The 18,839-nt window shown below is 37.8% G+C and overlaps 1 protein-coding gene across 2 annotated transcripts in view; it reads left to right on the top strand.

The window, feature by feature from the left end:
* RPS6KA6 (ribosomal protein S6 kinase A6) overlaps nucleotides 1-18,839 on the top strand; it is a 160,794-nt gene that overhangs the window by 57,227 nt on the left and 84,728 nt on the right. For both annotated transcript variants that reach the window (XM_003412704.4, XM_023551418.2), the window contains exons 4-6: nucleotides 13,746-13,827; nucleotides 15,422-15,502; nucleotides 16,990-17,069. In XM_003412704.4, coding sequence (XP_003412752.2) covers nucleotides 13,746-13,827; nucleotides 15,422-15,502; nucleotides 16,990-17,069 — 243 coding nt within the window. The remainder of the gene's footprint in view (nucleotides 1-13,745; nucleotides 13,828-15,421; nucleotides 15,503-16,989; nucleotides 17,070-18,839) is intronic.

The raw sequence follows: 18,839 nt of genomic DNA, 5'->3' as shown, positions 1-18,839 counted from the left end.
GCAGGATAGTGATTATTCGTAGTGCTCTGGAATATTTTAAAACAAAGACATTTACTGAATACCCAGTGTGTGCACAGCAGTTGTACAAACAGCATTGGTGAATATAAAATAGACATTGTTTTCAACCAACTTGGTAACTATGTGGTACAAAATACAACACATGAAATATAGAGAAACATTTTCAAGACACAAAAGGGCAAACAAAGATGGATTAAGGCTTGGCGGTGAGGTAGTACAGGGAATATATGAAGACAAGGAGATAGGACTTGAACAGTTGTGCTGGAGAGAGCAAAACTAGAAGAAGTTGTTAACAGATTAGGGAGTGGGTGTTGTTGTTGTTGTTAGGTGTCGTCAGGTCAGTTCCGACTCAGAGCGATCCAGTGCACGACAGAACGAAACACTGCCTGGTCCTGAGCCATCCTCACAGTTGTTGTTATGCTTGAGCTCATTGCTGCAGCCACAGTGTCAATCCACCTCGTTGAGGGAGTGGGTAGTGTTCATAAAACTGACCTGTAGAGTAGTCACGTGCCTTTAACACACCTTTGTTTTAAGTTTCTAAAAGTACAATATTGCTTTAACTATTGTATGTTATGTAGTTAGTTTTATGGTGTTCATTTTAGAAGAATAGAGATAATGTTCTTTATATCCCAAATGCTTAAATATTTGACTTAAATAAAATCTCATCAGGCAAAATTTTCAAGTCATTAAAAGTAATTGTTTTGTCATATGATGTATGTATTTATTCATATATGTATTTATTTCTGCCCTACTTTGTTCCAGAAAGGATTTAAGGCTTTCATAGATGAATACTAAACAAAATAAAATTAAAGATAAATGGAGATGATGGAACTGGGGAAAAATGAGAGTAGGAAAGACTGGATAATGCGAGGAGTACATTCATTTGTTCACAAATGCATGGCATAAGGGCCTAGAAGTTTTCTGGCAGCCATTACAAAGAAGCTGATGCATTCAATTATATGATTATTGATAGTATCTGTAAGGTAGAAACAGGTTAAACATATTAGAGAAATTTCTCTTGGGTCTTCATAAAGAGGATACTATATAACATAATGGAATGTCTTCACAGTAACAGCTTCTCATTAAATACAGCACCACCGTGACAGGTTGCCAATGTAGTCCTTAAATTCAGGAAATACTCAGCTTTTTCTGTGTAGGAACTTTGAGATAACAAGGGTATCATCAAAGCCTTCTGCTATTTCTAGTATTAAAATACAGAATAGTGATCTTTATGCAGTTCACCGACCAAAGAAATATTAAGGAGGAGGCTTTTGTTTTTTTTGTTTTTTGCTTCCTTGGATGTAAACATACTTGCTAGTCAGTATTACATCATTTGCGTAGGCATTGTGTGGGTGTGGACTTATTATATGCTGAACCTATTCAGGAATCTGGCCAAGGCTATGAATCAGACAAGTGTAGGAGCAATTCCAAGAAACATCGGGCTACAGAATCTTAGAGTTTTTCTGTAAAAGTTCCATTGTTAAAATGTAATAAATGGGGTTTTAGCCCATGTAAAGCCTTAAGACATTAAATGGCTCTGTTTATTTAATGCAGGCAAAACCCTCACTAAAGTCAATTGTAATATGTACTTTAAAAGAACCATGCATTACCATCATAAAAGTTGCGTATAAAATTCTGTTCTAAGATCAACAAGTGTAATGTTTACTAATGATCGTTAATATATGGAGTGAAATATAGTATACCAAAAAATAATATATTAATTATTTTAAAAGTAAACCAAGCAAAACACAAGAAAAAATGTTTGAAATTGTCAGATTAGGCTTCTTTATATTTCAAATGCCAAATGATATTTACACAAAGCATACATTTTAACATTTAAGGATTTTGAAGAAAGGAATATTTTTGCTTTTGTGATCATAAAGCCTGTAACTTTAAGACTTAAAATGAGTGATTCAAAAATTGAACCTTTGTGCTCTTAAGTAATTGATCAACTATCAAGTGATCAATTTTTGTTTGTGTTTATGTCTTAACATTTCCTGCATTTGGTCCGTTCTCTTCAATCAGCATTTAAAGCTGTGTGATTTTTTCAGTTCACTTCAACAGATACTTATTGAGTACCTTAACTGGCAAATATAAAAGTCCATGTGATCCAGAGAAAAGTATATTGAAGTAACTCACTCACTCAGTTTTCTTGTGGGCACAATTTTCCAGAATTGGATTAGGGTGACTGAAAAGAAACCTATCAGTATAAATTTTTGTTGTTGTTACATACAGTAGTTTGAAGCAATGCACCTTCTTCTGTGGTTAATCATGGGAAGAGGGCAGAGGGAGACGTCGATTTCTCATACTAGGAATGTTCACATCTGTTAATCCATGAGACCTGAAAAGAACCAAACAGACAATGAACAATAAACCATTACTTCTTCAGACTGTGAGTGATGGTTTCTATTAAATGCCGTATCATGACACTATGGAAAGTTAGTAGAAATAGTGTGTGTGCGGGGGCGGGGGGGTGCGGGGGATGACTGCTTTGTACAGCACTGTCTTCTTGAAAGCCTGGACTGTCCGTTTCTTTCTTCCTTGACTGCTTCTATCCTTCCTCTTGTCAGCCCCACAGTGGGCTTTGTTCTAGAACAGTGGTTCTAAAAGTGTGGTCTGCCTACCCCTGGACATCCCTTAGACTCTTTCAGGGGCTCTTAAAGGTAAAAACTATTTTAATAGTGATACTAAGATGTTATTTGTAAAACTGTTGGTGCCTTGGCACAAGGCACAATTAAGGCAGTGACTACAAACTGTACCAGTAGTAATTGTATTCTTTACTGCTGCACACTTGGAGTTATTAAAAATGCAAGTTTTACTTAAGAATGTCCTTGGTGAGGCATTAAAATTATTAGATTTATTAAATTTCAGCTTGAGTATACTTAGTTTTAATATTCTGTGTGATTAGATTAGAAGTACACATAATGCACTTTAGCTCCATACCAAAGTAGGATGCTTATCTCAAAGCTAAGTACTTATGCACTTTTTTGAGTTGTGAGCTAACCTGTCTGCTTTTTTCATGGAACATTATTTTTACTTGAAAGAATGACTGACAAACTATAGTTATTTAGGCTTGAATATTTAGTAGTTGCTTTGTCAAGAATGGACAGTGTGAACCTGTTACTCCATGGAAAACAACTGACAGTTTTTTTGCCAATTATAGAATTTGAGCTTTCAATCAAGAAATTTGGAAAAATTTTATTTGCCAGTGTGAACTTGACATGTTCCTAATACTTTGAAGACTTTTCTGATAAGCATAACTCAGTGAAGCAGTATTTTTCAAGATGGCCAGTGCATGATGTTATCAAATCAGGCACAGGTACAAAATCCATTCAAAGCGTACTTTAAAAAGCTGGTAGACTGCCTTTTAAATTAGCTGTATGCAAGTCCGTTTGTCCAATACTGAAAAAACAGATGAGTAATATTCAAAAAAAAAGTTTGTTTTTTTTTTGAATATGCACTTGGGGTTGTAGCTTGCTTAGCTTAACAAATAAGCATTATAGGACACTTAAGACCCCATGGTAATCCAGTTTGTGTCTGTATTCTGTCTAACTCATATTGAATGATATTCTTCTGTGATTAAAAATTTTGCTATTGAGTTGATTCTGACTCATGGCAACCCCATGTGTGTCAGAGTAGAGCTGTGTTCTATAGGATTTCCAATGGCTGATTTTTTTTGGAGGCAGATTGCCAAGCCTTTCTTCCAAGTCACCTCTGGGTGGAATCTTTTGGTTAGCAGCTGAGCGTGTTAACCATTTGCACCACCCAGGGACTCCAAAGAACACTAAAGGTATGTTAAATTTGATACCCTTTGCTTGAATTATTACAGCTTTCATTAGTGGGAAAAAAAATCCTGGGCTTTTAGGAATATAGTTACCAAATTCAAATCCAGTAAAAATAATTCCATGGAATGAAACCACAGAAATCTTCCGTGGCGAGATTCACACAATTTCTTAGGGTTTTGCATTGTTTGGGAAAATCTGCTCGGAGTTCAGACTAGGCCTCAGAGAAGACAGAATTATACAGGATAGTAGTTTTCAATACAGAACTCTTTGTGGTGATCTGCAAAATTTCTGATTTGGTTTAAACTCTTCTTTTCTCCAGATATACTGTTTAAAATATTTTATTGTGTTTCAGGTGAAAGTTTACAGACCAAACTAGTTTCACATTTGACAAATTGTACGTGAAGTGTTCCATGACATGGGTTTCAATCCCAACACTGTATCAGCGCTCTCCCTGTTTCTGCCCTAGGCTCCCTGTTTCCTTTCCTCTGGTTTTCCTACCTTTTCCTGCCTTACCATCTTTACTTTTAGGTAAATATTGCCCTTTTGGTCTCGTATAATTGTTTGTTCTATGGAGCACATTCTTTGCAAGTGTTATTTTTTATTTTATAGACCTATCTGTCCTATAGGGTCGCTATGAGTCGTAATCGACTCGACGGCAATAGGTTTTTTACTTATTGCTTGGCTGTAACGTGGTTCCTGGAAATGGCTGCAGTTCCTAGTCAGAGAAGTGACCTAGGGCCATAGGCTTGGGGATTCCTCCAGTATCTATCAGGCCAGTAAGTTTGGCCTTTTTTTTTATGAATTTGATTTTTTGTACTACATTTTTCTCCAGCTCTGTCAGGGGCCCTCTATTATGATCTGGTCAGAGAGGTCAGTAGTGTTAGCTGGGTACCATCTAGTTCTTCTGGTCTTGAGGTCACGTAGGCTGTGGTGCATGCGGTCCATTAGTCTTTTGGACTAATTGCTCCCTTGAGTCTTTGGTTTTCTTCACTCTCCTTTTCTTTGGATGGGAAGAGACCACTAGTTGTATCTTAGATGGGCACTTGGAAGCTTTTAAAATCCCATACACTACTCACAAAAGTAAGATGTAGAGCATTGTTTTTTTTTTTAATTAACTTTTATTGAGCTTCACGTGAACGTTTACAAATCAAGTCAGACTGTCACATATAAGTTTATATACACCTTACTCCGTACTCCCACTTGCTCTCCCCCTAATGAGTCAGCCCTTCCAGTCTCTCCTTTCGTGACAATTTTGCCAACTTCCAACTCTCTCTATCCTCCCATCCCCCCTCCAGACAGGAGATGCCAACACAGTCTCAAGTGACCACTTGATATAATTAGCTCACTCTTCATCAGCATCTCTCACCTACCCACTGTCCAGTCCCTTTCATGTCTGATGAGTTGTCTTCGGGGATGGTTCCTGTCCTGTGCCAACAGAAGGTTTGGGGACCATGACCGCCGGGATTCCTCTAGTCTCAGTCAGACCATTAAGTATGGTCTTTTTATGAGAATTTGGGGTCTGCATCCCACTGATCTCCTGCTCCCTCAGGGGTTCTCTGTTGTGCTCCCTGTCAGGGCAGTCATCGATTGTGGCCAGGCACCAACTAGTTCTTCTGGTCTCAGGATGATGTAGGTCTCTGGTTCCTGTGGCCCTTTCTGTTTCTTGGGCTCTTAGTTGTCGTGTGAGCTTGGTGTTCTTCATTCTCCTTTGCTCCAGGTGGGTTGAGACCAATTGATGCATCTTAGATGGCAGCTTGTTAGCATTTAAGACCCCAGACGCCACATTTCAAAGTGGGATGCAGAATGTTTTCATAATAGAATTATTTTGCCAATTGAGTTAGAAGTCCCCTTAAACCATGGTCCCCAAACCCCCGCCCTTTAGAGCATTGTTTTTATGTACTATTTTATGCCAGTTGATGTAGATGCCCCTGAATCTATGGTCCTTAGACTTCCAGCCTAGTATCTTCATTCCGGGAGGTGTTTGGTTGTGCATAAGAAGTTTCCATGACTGTGCCCTTTGTGTGTTCTATCATCTATATTAGAATACATGCAACATGTACAAATATGTTTGTAGCGATATCTACACCCTAACCTATATCTGCAAGTGAGTGTGCTCTCTTCCACCCTTCCATGCCTCTTTAGCATACCTACTACCTGTGCATCCCTTTGTAAATTATTGTTTATTAATACTGTTGTTGAAGGATTGTCTGTGTTATAGTAATTTGCGTAGTTGCCCTTTATTCTTGTGTTCCTTTCCTTGACTTCATTTGCCTTTGTCACGTGCTGATTTGCCCCATATAGTGTATTACCTTTCCTTTCACCTGTATTAACACGTGTCTTCTGTCTATTTAATAATTTACGCTCCCTTGCCCTCCCGTCTCTGGTAGCCATCAAATTTTTTTTGCTTGTGTATAAACCTTTTCTTTCTTTCCTTCTTTTTTTTTTTTTATAGTGGTGGTCTCATAACAATATTTATCCTTCTGTGTTTGGCATATTTCACTCAGCGTTCCAAAAGCCCATTGCCGTTGAGTTGATTCTGACTCATGGGAACCCTATAGGACAGAGTAGAACTGCCCTATAGGGTTTCCAAGGAGTGGATTGGATTGAAAAAAAAATTTATTAAGCAAACAATAATCAAAAAAGATCTGGAGTAGCAATACTGATCTCTGACAAAATAGACTTTAAGGCACAATCCTTAAAGTTGGGTTGTTGGATTCGAGCTGCCGACCTTTTGGTTAACAGTCAAGCTCTTAACCACTGTGCCACCAGGGTTCCTCACTCAGCATAATATCCTCCAAATTCATCCATGTTGTGAGATGTTTCACGGATTCGTCATTATTCTTTATCATTTCATAGTATTCCATTGTATGTACGTACCACAGTTTATCGATTCATCTGTTGATGGGTACTTAGGTTGTTTACATCTTTTTGTTATTTTGAATAATGCTGCAGTAAACGTGGGTGTGCATATATTTATTCGTGTCACAGCTCTTATTTCTCTAGGGTATATATACCTAGGAGTGGGATTGCTGGATCATGTGGTATTTCTATTTCTAGCTTTTTAAGGAAGTGCCATATAGTTTTATATAGCAGTTGAACCATTTTACGTTCCCACCAGTAGTATATTAAAAGTTTGTCTCCCCAGAACCTCTCCAGCATTTGTTTTCTGTTTTTTTTTATTATTAGTGCCATTGATGTTGGGGTGATATGGTATCTCATTGTAGTTTTAATTTGCATCTCTCTAATTGTTAATGATCATGAGCATTTCTTCATGTGTTCTATGAGGTTGAATTGGTTTATTGTGGTATTTACATCTCCTGTATCTTTATTGAGTTTCTTTCTAGTTTTTCTGTCCTTTACCAAGAAAATTTTTTTTTTTTTTTTACCAAGAGTAGTGTGTTAAAGTCAACTACTGTTATTGTGAAATTGTTTCTCTTTTCAATGCTGTTACAGTTTATGTATTGGAGCCCTGTCATTGGATGTGTTATATTTATTATGGTTATGTTATCTTGGGGGATTGACCCTTTAATCATTGTATAATGTCCTTCTTTGTTTTTAATGGTAGATTTTGCCTTAAAAAGTCTATTTTGTCAGAGATTAATATTGCTACTTCAGCTCTTTTTTGGTTATTGTTTGCTTGATATATTTTTTTCTGTCCTTTGATTTTTAGTTTATTTATGTCTTTGTGTCTAAGATGTGTCTCTTGTAGACAGCATGTTGATGGGTCATGTTTTTCAATCCATTCTGCCACCTTCGGTCTCTTTACTGGTGCATTTAATCCATTTACATTCAGTGCGATTATTGATGGGTGTGAATTTATTGCTGTCATTTTGCAGTGCCTTTTTTTGTAGTACTGATGTTTTTTTTTTGTTCCTCCTACTCTTTTTTTTTTTTTTTTACTCTCCTATGCTGAATTCCTTTTGTTTATGGATTTTCTTTTCATTTCCTTTATTGTTCTTAATTTCATGTTTACTGAGTCTTTATGGTTTTCTCTTTTTTTATTTTGGTGAGTAGGTTTGTTGATTTTCTTTGTGGTTACCCTAAGATTCACCTTTGTCTCCCAAAGTTTAAAGCAGTCTTTTATTTCTTGGTATTGGCTTGACTTCCTCTCCATGTGGAAGTTCTATAACTATACCATTTATTCCCCTTTTTTTTGTTTTGAAGTTGTCATCATTTACAGATTGACATCTCTGGTTCCCTGTTTTCAGTCTTTTAGCATTATTTTGTTTTTGAGAATTCTTATCTGGGTTGGTATCTAGCTGATGCTGTCATGCGTCTTAATCTCAGGTTGTTGTCTTATGTTGTTGGTTCTCTGTCCATAGGACCCCTTTTAATATTTCTTGTAAGGTTGGTCTGGTTTTTACAAATTCCCTTCATTTCTCTTTGTCTGGAAATGTCCTAATTTTGCCATCATATTTGAGAGACAGTTTTGCTGGATATATCGTTCTTGGTTGGCAAGTTTTTTTTTCTCTCAGGGTTTTGTATATTTCACTTCATTGCCTCCTTGTCTACGTGAGTTCTGCAAAGAAGTTAGAATTTATTCTTATTGGTTTCCCTTTGTAGATGATTTTTCGCTTTTCCCTATCTGTTCTCAGTAGGCTTTCCTTGTCTTTGGTTTTGGAGAGTTTATGTCTTGGTGATTTTCTTTTGGAATATATCCTGTATGAGGTTCATCATTGTACTTCTTCGATGGGTATCTTCTCGTCCTTCATGATATTAGGGAAGTTTTCTGCTAGCAAATCTTCAGATATTCTCTCTGTGCTTTTTATTGTTTCCTCCTGTTCTGGGATTCTGACCATGCGTAGATTATTCCTCTTGATAGTGTCCCGTATAACTCTTAGGCATTCTTCATTTTTGTTTACTCTTTTTCTGATTGTTCCTCAAAGAACATAATGTCAAGGGATTTGTCTTCTGTTTTGCTGCTTTGGCCTTCCATTGCTTCAGTTCAACTCTGTCCTTTCATTGAGTTGTCTATCTGAGATTTTAGTATTACTGTTTTGGATTTCTGATAGCTGTTTTTGTATGGTTTTTAATTATCTATTTATTTTGTCATTTTGTTCTTTGTATTGTTTTCTTGAATTCTTCTACTGTTTTGTCTGTGTTTTCCTTGATTTTGTCTATTTTTCCTTGGTTTTGTCATGTGTTTTCCTTGATCTCTTGGAGGGCTCTATGTATAAGATTTTTGAATTCCTTATCCTATAGTTTGATTACCTCTTCTTCCTCAGTGATGTTTTCTGGTTCTTTATTTTGGTCCTTTGGGCCATCTTGTCCTGCTTCTTTAGGTGATTTGATATTGTCTGTTGTCTCTGAGGCATTAAATTGTTGTTATATTTATTTATTTATTGTATAATTGTTTGCTGCATTGTAATTTTTTCTTTTGTTTTGATGTATCCAGGCAGGTGGTGCAGGTTTCTACTCTGATCACTCACCACCTCTCTTTGGGTGGGTGTGGCAGTGGCCGGATGTGTGAGCGTGGGTCTCTGTTCGCTGGTCTTGCTGAGTGGCTGAGGACGGTTTGGGCAAGGCTTGGCCACCATCTGTTGTCAGTCCAGTGGTACGGGAGTAGATAGTGGTCCGCACTGAGTAGGCGGGGGCAGGTGTGGTGAGTATGTTGTGCGAGTGAGGGCATGATCACTGCCATTCGGCAGGTAAGGGTAGGTGGACGGTAGGGAGGGTTGGTGGTGGCAGGGTGTGCACGGTCGCACTGATTCCACCTCAGGCTGGGTGGGGGGAGGCGTAGAAGGACGGGGGAGTGGTGGGCTGGTACACATGCAGTTGCGCCCCCAGCACCTTTCACTGGGCAGGGGGAGGGAGGAGGGAGTGTTAGATGGGCATACGAATAGTCACGACGCCTGCACCTCTTGCCAGGGGAAGCGGGCAGGGGGTAGCAGCAAATGGGCACATGTGGGGTCATACCACCCATGCCTCTTTTTGGGTGGATGGGAGGGGGAAGGAGGCAGTGGGCACATACACAGTTGTGCCACTGGTGCCTCTTCCTAGACAGGTGGAGGGGGAGGGAGTGGTGGGCAGGCCTGGGCACAGCTTTGTTGTTGTCACTTCTCACTAGGTGGGGGTTGGGGGCAGGGAGCAGCAGGTGGATGTATGCATGATCATGGTGCTGGCACCTCTTGCTGGGTGAAGGGGGTGGGGGGAGTGGTGGGCAAATGCACACAGGGTTGTGCCACCTGAACCTCTCACTGGATGGGGAGAGGGAACAGTGGGCATGCGCACAGATATGCCACCAGCAGCATTTGCTGGACAGGGGAGGGTAGAGAGTGATGTGTAGGCACTTATACAGTCATGCTTCTGCCATCCATCACGAGGCTGGGCTGGGTACTGGCGTAGGGCACACCCATGCATGGGTATGCACAGTCTTCACCAAGCTGTGAGCCCTGGAGTACAGTGTAGGTAGTGGGCAGGCATGCGTATAGGAGTGTGCCCACCACTGTTTGTCAGGTGGGCAGAGGCGGGTGGTAAACAGGGCTGGGTGGAAGGGCCTTGTGTTATGGTCCCTGGTCAGGCAGGGTGTCCTAGGTATTTGATACCCTGCTGCTTCCAATCAGGAGGGTCGGAGTAGGGGAAGTGCATTCCTTCAGTTAGTGGATGTGAGTGCCCATGCCTGTCATGTCCAGTGCAGCCAGCAGTCAAGACCTGCTCCTGACCAAGTGTGAGGAGGATTGAACGTGCCAGGTATGTGTGGATGGGAGACCTCCTACCGTCACTCTGCATCTCTACCACCTCATGCACTCCACTCGCCCCCCAAGGTCAGTGGCCGTCGCTTGCGGGTATCTAGTTCTGGATGTTGGCTTTCTCCCTGCTCTTGCTTCTCTCTATGCCTGTGTAGTTTCTCTGTCTCTTATGGGACTGCTGTGGGGTTGTCTCCGCGTGTTCCACCCCCAGGGTTGCTTCTGGCATTGTCAAAAGATGGCCACACTGAGCTGGGGCGGTTGGTAGAGCCCCTCCACTTTGTGTTACTCCTTGCTCACTGTATTCATTCAATTTTTCCCTCCAGTTGGTGTTCTATTCAATTCTTTATGCTTCCTTTTTGATGTTCAGGATTCCAGGATTGTTGTCTGCATTTGTTTCACTTAGTTTTTTGGGCCTTTGCTGTAAAGGGATAGTAAGATGTATTTGACTAATCTGCCATCTTGGCTCAATCTCCTCTCCAAAGATATTTATATGTTGCAAAAATAACCATTTTTTAACAAGTGAACTCTCTTGATTAGTGTACTCCAAGAGTGGTCTATGAACTGTTTGTTACTGGTTCACTATGATACATCTTCAGAAACTGAGAATAAGCTTTTACAGATTTTTATAGCAATTTGATAGAGTAATTTTATATTTGTGGAATCTATGAGTTTAAGAAAAACGATTAAAATTTTGTATGAGTTTTTTTATTTTTCTAAATAATTTTGATTATCTTTCAAAAAAGTATGATCTGTGATGGATTAGAGGACAGGAAAAAAAATACTGGTTCCTCTCCACAGAAACTGTGAGAAGCATTGGCCTAGACTAGTGTGAAAACTCTAGACCTGAAATGGTCCCTGAGTTTAGGTTTGGCACAAAGATTTACCTTAAGGAGGGAAGAAACAAGAGATTCCATGAGGTATAGGGATACAGGTAGATTTGTCATTCGTCCCTTAATGGGTGAATCTGCTAAATGGTACAAATACCACGGTCATAGATTTTAAATTAAACCCTCCAGATCTGGAATAAAGGGCTTTGAGCTATACTTTGGCAAAGAGGCAAGGCAAAAATTACTTAACAGATCTCCCATCTGCAATTTTATGTGAATAACTTGGCTACTTGATTGAATTTTTAATCTTTTTTTTAAATAATTTTTATTGAACTTTAAGTGAACGTTTACAAATCAAGTCAGTTTGTCACATATAAGCTTATATACACCTTACTCCATACTCCCACTCATTCTCCCCCTAATGAGTCAGCCCTTCCAGTCTCTCCTTTCGTGACAATTTTGCCAGTTTCTAACCCTCTCTACCCTCCTATCTCCCCTCCAGACAGGAGATGCCAACAAAGTCTCAAGTGTCCACCTGATACAAGTAGCTCACTCTTCATCAGCATCTCTCACCTACCCATTGTCCAGTCCCTTCCATGTCTGACGAGTTGTCTTCAGGAATGGTTCCTGTCCTAGGCCAACAGAAGGTTTGGGGACCATGACCGCCGGGATTCCTCTAGTCTCAGTCAGACCATTAAGTCTGGTCTTTTTATGAGAATTTGGGGTCTGCATCTCACTGATCTCCTGCTCCCTCAGGGGTTCTCTGTTGTGCTCCCTGTCAGGGCAGTCATCGGTTGTGGCCAGGCACCATCTAGTTCTTCTGGTCTCAGGATGATGTAAGTCTCCAGTTCATGTGGCCCTTTCTGTCTCTTGGGCTCATAGTTACCATGTGACCTTGGTATTCTTCATTCTCCTTTGATCCAGGTGAGTTGAGACCAATTGCTGCATCTTAGATGGCAGCTTGTTAGCATTTAAGACCCCAGACACCACATTTCAAAGTGGGATGCAGAATCTTTTCATAATGGTATTATTTTACCAATTGACTTAGAAGTCCCCTTAAGCCATAGTCCCCAAACCCCTTCCCTTGCTCCGCTGACCTTTGAAGCATTCAGTTTATCCCAGAAACTTCTTTGCTTTTGGTCCAGTCCAGTTGAGCTGACTTTCCCTGTATTGAGTATTGTCCTTCCCTTCACCTAAAGTAGTTCTTATCTACTAACTAATCAGTAAATAACCCTCTCCTACCTTCCCTCCCTCCCCCCTCTTGTAACCACAAAAGTATCTGTTCTTCTCAGTTTATACTATTTCTCAAAATCTTATAATAGTGGTCTTATACAATATTTGTCCTTTTGCAGCTGACTAATTTCACTCAGCATAATGCCTTCCAGGTTCCTCCATGTTATGAAATGTTTCACAGATTCGTCACTGTTCCTTATAGATGCGTAGTATTCCATTGTGTGAATATACCACAATTTATTTAACTATTGAATTTGTAATCTTTAATTTTAACACTTAATTAGAATCTATTAGGGCTGGAGGTGGCAGGTTGAGGTAGCAAACTAGTTTTACTAATTACTTTAAAAAATAAAACAGCCCTTTCCTAGTAAATAACCAACTCTTACACAAATGTAATACACTCATATTTGTTTTAGTGATTAAGGGTTTTTAAAAACTTTGCTTTCAATGAGTCATACTTAAACTTGCTTGGTAACTTTAAAGAGTTTAACTTTCATTTGTTTATTGAAATAATTTGCCATCTTGATTATTTCACCTGCAGAGAGGTAAGAATTGCCTCTGATTTCTTATTAGAAAATATAATGCCTGATAACTTCTAAAACAGATCAATAAGGAAATAGAAATGAAGATGTCAGACTAACAGTTATAACATTCATTTGCTCTTTATCAAGGTAACAAAAAGGGGCTTGGGTCTGAAAAGGAGGTTTCCAGCTCAAAATAGTATTCTGGTGTGTTGTTTGTTGTATCACAGATTTCTCAAAGTCTGGGACTATATCATCTATTTAATTTGTTTTCTACAATAGTATGTATGCAGAGTGTGCTTTACTAAATGAACAAAACAAAACAAAAAAACCAAACCTCAGTGCTGTCAAGTCGATTCCAACTCATAGTGACCCTATAGGACAGAGTAGAACTGCCCCATAGAGCTTCCAAGGAGCACCTGGTGGATTTGAACTGCTGACCTCTTGGTTAGCAGCTATAACACTTAACCACTATGCCACCAGGGTTTCCAAATGAACAAAAGTGAGAAAATATTAAGAATGTAATTTTAATATGTAATTTATTGAAGAATGTATATCTTTATAAAATTAGAAATAATGCAAATATATGTGTGTGTGTGGTAGTGTGTGTATATAGGAAGAACAGCGTGAACTGTGAATTTTACTTTTTTTTCCCTTCTTATTCTCCATTAGGTTTTTCTTGTTAGGAAGAAGACTGGTCCTGATGCTGGGCAACTCTATGCAATGAAGGTGTTGAAAAAAGCTTCTTTGAAAGGTAGAAAATTAGAAGTTTATAAAGATAGAATTTGGTAAAGCTTGTTTTAAAAAATGTGTGTTACTTGTATAAGATGAATAGATTTAGTTTCTTCCCATGGCAATGCTTACAGTTTTCTAGCCAGTGTCTTTTCTAGGTTTGATATTGCCACAGGCTTAATTTAGTGGGAGTTTACCTTGGTGAAAAAAAAAAAGCTGGAAAAAGTGACATATTACATTTAGTTAAAAATGAACTTAATTTTATTAGGATAGACTATTTTCTTTCAAGATCCTTTTTTTTCTGTTTTGTCTCTGTCAGTATTGCATATTGAGGGCGTACAACCACCACATACACTGTCTTCTAGGCTCTGATAACAATACCAATATGTTCAATTTGAGGAGCCCTGGTGCCACAGTGGTAAAGCATTCAGCTGCTAACGAAAAAGTTGATGGTTGAAACCCACCAGCAGCTGAACGGGAGAAAGATGTAGCAGTCTGCTTCCGTGAAGATTTATAGCCTTGGAAACCCTATGGGGCAGTTCTACTTTGTCCTATGAGGTGGCAATGAGTTTTATGTTCAATTTAAGGAGCCCTAGTGACACAGTTTTAAAAAAAAAATTTTTTTTTTTTTTTTTTTAGTGACACGGTAGTTAAAACACTCAGCTGATAACCAAAAGGTCAGCGGTTCAAACTCACCAGCTGCTCCATGGAAGAAAGATGGGGCAATCTGGTTCCATAAAGATTTACAGCCCTGGAAACCCTATGGGAAAGTTCTACTCCATCCTATAGGGTTGCTATGAGTCGGAATCGACTCGATGGCAGTGGGTTTGGTTTGGTTTTGGGTGGTGCAACAGTTAAGTGCTTGGCTGCTAACTGATAGGTTGGCGGTTTGGACCCACCCAGCAGCTCCATGAGAGAAAGACCTGGCGATCTGCTGCCGTAAAGATTACAGCTTAGAAAACCCCATGGAGCAGTTCTACTCTGTCATACAGGGTTACTACGAGTCGAAGTTGACTCGACGGCACCCAACAACAACATGATCCATTTTAATCCCTAACTTCATTTGAGCACATAAAGGAAATATATAATGCATGCATATTAGGCAAATACCTGCTCAAGTTATTTTCACTCATCTCTAGAAGTGGATTATTAGATATATACTAAATTTGTTGACTTTATGGTGGCACAGTGATTAAGAGCTTGGCTGCTAACCAAAAGGTTGGCAGTTCAAATCCACCAGCTACTTCTTGGAAACCACATGGGGCAGTTCTGCTCTTTCCTGTAGGGTTGCTATGAGTTGGAATCGACTTAACGGCAATAGGTTTGGTTTGGTTTTGGTTATCAAGGAATACATATACTGCAAATTTAGACACTTAGGAAGTTGTAGTTTTTATTATTGTACTTTTTGTCTGGTAAATTATTGAAGGTCACATTTTCCAATTTTAAAGCCAGCTAACTTGAATAGGCTTGCTTTATAGTTTATGTAAATATATAAAATATTTATAAATATTCAAATGAATAAAAGTTTTTCCTCTTAGAATATGTTGTTATTTGATGAAAAAATTTTTTGAACTTAAATACAAAAGTAATATTTTCTACCCTAATGTAATTTTTAGTTCGAGACAGAGTTCGGACTAAGATGGAGAGGGATATACTGGTGGAAGTAAATCACCCATTTATTGTCAAATTGCACTATGGTATGTAATCTTTTTTTATTTATGGAATTAGAGAATTAAGATTTCCTTACAGGCAATGAAAGGACATAAATACTCCCAACACTGATTTAACACATTTAAATATATAAACGTATCTATCTAAATAGGTATCAGTATTCAGCTTTTAGCTATCTTTCCTTCGTCTAAGTTGGCTAACTTGTCTAAAGTAGCATGATAGTAATTGTTTTCTGATTACTTGTCTGGTAGTATTTCTACTCTACTAAACTGTACCGCTGGTAATCTTAGGTAATAAACTACTATGATAAACATTCTTATGTTTGGATATGCTCCTCGTACATTCGTAATGCTGATATTAATCTTATTTCCTGGTTTTCTTGAAGATGACTATGTAGTTATACTACTCTATTTGAGTTATTCTTTTTTATACTTAGAAAAGGAATGCCAGTGAGAAACAGTAGATATAATGAAAATGCGTGAGCTTTAGAGTCAAACAGTTCTGAATTTGAATCAGAGCTCCACTGCTAATTTAATATGTGATGATGAGATTGTGGATTTTGATTTCCCTAGGGAACTAAAAGGTATTATGTATCATTAAACCATTTGATAGAATCTACTACATCCCTTTCAATTTTCTAGATTTAAAAAAGTAGTAGCTATTGATTTTATTTTTAGTGTAACTTTTACAAATAATGCATTAAAATATATACCCAATTATCTGTATTAAAAACCTCAAATAAATTCCTGACCATTATTTTTTCAGTCCTTGTTACCTGGATAGGATTGAAAATAGTTACATCAAAAGACCTCCTTCCTTGGATCTCCAGTATGCCATTAGATCAATTTGTACATAATCAGTGCACTCCTGTTGCGTGCAAAACATTGAATTAAATGCAGTGGGACTATGAAAATGAAACAAACATAATTTCTGATCTCAAAGAATTTATAATCTATATGGAACACAGATAGATATATAAACAACTTAATTGTATAATTCGGAATGGGATAAGTACCATAAAGGTGGTATAAGTAAAGTACAATGAGATCTCAAAAGTAGTAGCAGTTTATTTGGATCGAGAAGAGGTTGAAGATGTTGTAAGGAAATGAGAAAAGGGGGAGATCCTGGAAAGCTAATTAGAGGAGTTGGTATTTTTGTTGAGCTTTGAAGATTTAATTTTCAATAAGTGGTGGAGGAGGCATTCAGAGTTTAGGGAACTGTAGTAAGGACATGAGGCTTCATGATCAGGAAAATTACGGTGGTAAAATTTTCTGTGTAAAGCCACATGCAAGGTTGATTATATTCTGGGAAGAGGTTTATAGCTATTTTCATCCCTGACTTTAACACTGGATTTAGTTTTGAGATAATGGTATCCAGTAATGGACCATGTGAGTAAACACTTAAGTGCTTTACACTGCTTTGTGATAACATTCTAAACAGATGTATTAATTAAAACATATAGTTAGCTTTTTCTTTAAGATTATTCCGTTACTACTTTCTAATTTCTAATTAGCCTTTCAGACTGAAGGGAAGTTATACTTAATATTGGATTTTCTCAGGGGAGGAGATGTCTTCACAAGATTATCTAAAGAGGTGAGTATCTGTAAATTTTTACTATATTTAAACAGAGCTAAGAAAAATTTCTGTTCTTTTGTTAATTACTTTTTTAATAGAAATTTTAAATGGTAATTATTCTGCTTGTTTCATTACATAGTACCTTTTTTTTTTTTTTTAGTGGATGTGATAGTTAATAGCATTTTCTTTCTGCCTGCCATTTAAAACATCTCATTGTGCTGCTCATTATTCTTTTAGGCACAAGAATAATATAAATAACTGGATGAAGTAGATAGGGGCAAGCCTAAGACTTTGGCTACTCAAGCCTCTGGGAGTAGTGTTGAAATTGTTAAAAAAAAAAAAAAAACTTTATGAAGGTATTATTGACATACAATAAACTGTACATATTAAAGTGTAAAATTTGACATTTGTATATATGCCTGTGAAACCATGATCACCATCAAAATAATGAACATATCCATTACTCCCCAAAAGTTTTCTGCTTTCTATCATTATTTGATTTGCATTTTCTAGGACTTTATGTAAATAGAATCATATAGTATGTACTCTTTTTGGGGGTGGGGCTGGATTTGTTGATGGGGCATAATTATTTTCAAGTTCATCTATGTTCCATGTATCAGTAATTCATTCCTTTTTATTACTGAGTAGTATTCCATTCTATGGATATACCACGATTTGTTTATTTACCTGTTGATGGATATTTGGATTGTTTGCAGTTTTGAGTATTACCAATAAAGCTGCTATTAACATTCATGTACAAGTCATTGTATGGACATATGTTTTCATTTCTCATGGGCAAATACCTAGGAGTATAATGATTGGGTGATATGCTTTAACTTTTAAAAGACACTGCCAAATATTTTCCAAAGTGGTTATACAATTTTCCCATTCCCACCAGCAGTGTATGAGAGTTCCAGTTGTTCCACATCCTTGCCAATACCTGGTATGGTCAGTCTCTTTTTAATTTTGGATATTCTAATAACTGTGTAGTGGCATCCTACTGTGGTTTTAAATTGCATTATCCTAATGACTAATGATGTTTGAGCATCTTTTCATGTGCTTATTTGCCATCTATGTATCTTCTTTGGTAAGGTGTCTGTTTAAATCCTTTGCCATTTTTATTGGGTTGTTTGTTAATATTGAGTTTTGAGAGTTCTTTATATATTTTGGATATAAGTCCTTTATCATATATATTGTTGGCAAATATTTTCTTCCAGTCTGTGGCTTGTTTTTTCCTCTCTCCTAACAGTATGTTTTGAAGAGCAGAAGTTCTTAATTTTAATGAAGTCCAATTTATAGCTTTTCCTTTTATGAATTGTGTTTTTGGTGTCCTGTTTGAGAAATATTTGCCTAATTCCAGGTCACAAAGATGTTCTCCCGTGTTTTCTAGGGATTTTATAGTTTCATGCTTAGGTTTATGGACGATTTTGAGATCATTTCGTATGTGATGCTGGATGGGTATTGAAGTTCATTTGGGATATGGATATCCAATTGTTTTAACACCATCATTTGGACAGACTATCCTTCTTCCATTGAATTACTTTTCATTTTTGTTGAAAATCAGTTGGAAGATATGTTTGGGCCTATTTCTGAACTCTGTATTCTGTGCCATTGATCTCTTTGTCTTTCTTCACTCTAATGCTCCGCTATCTTGATTACTGTAACTTTATAATGTGTCTTGAAGTCAGGAAGTGGAAATCCTTGAGCATTGTTCTTTTTTTGCAAAATTGTTTTGTCTCTTGTAGGTCCTTTACATTTCCATATCAATTTTAGAATCAGCTTTTTCAC

The sequence above is a fragment of the Loxodonta africana genome, chromosome X (genome assembly GCF_030014295.1).
Source record: "Loxodonta africana isolate mLoxAfr1 chromosome X, mLoxAfr1.hap2, whole genome shotgun sequence".
NCBI lineage: Eukaryota > Metazoa > Chordata > Mammalia > Proboscidea > Elephantidae > Loxodonta > Loxodonta africana.
This window is presented reverse-complemented; position numbering and strand designations above follow the sequence as displayed.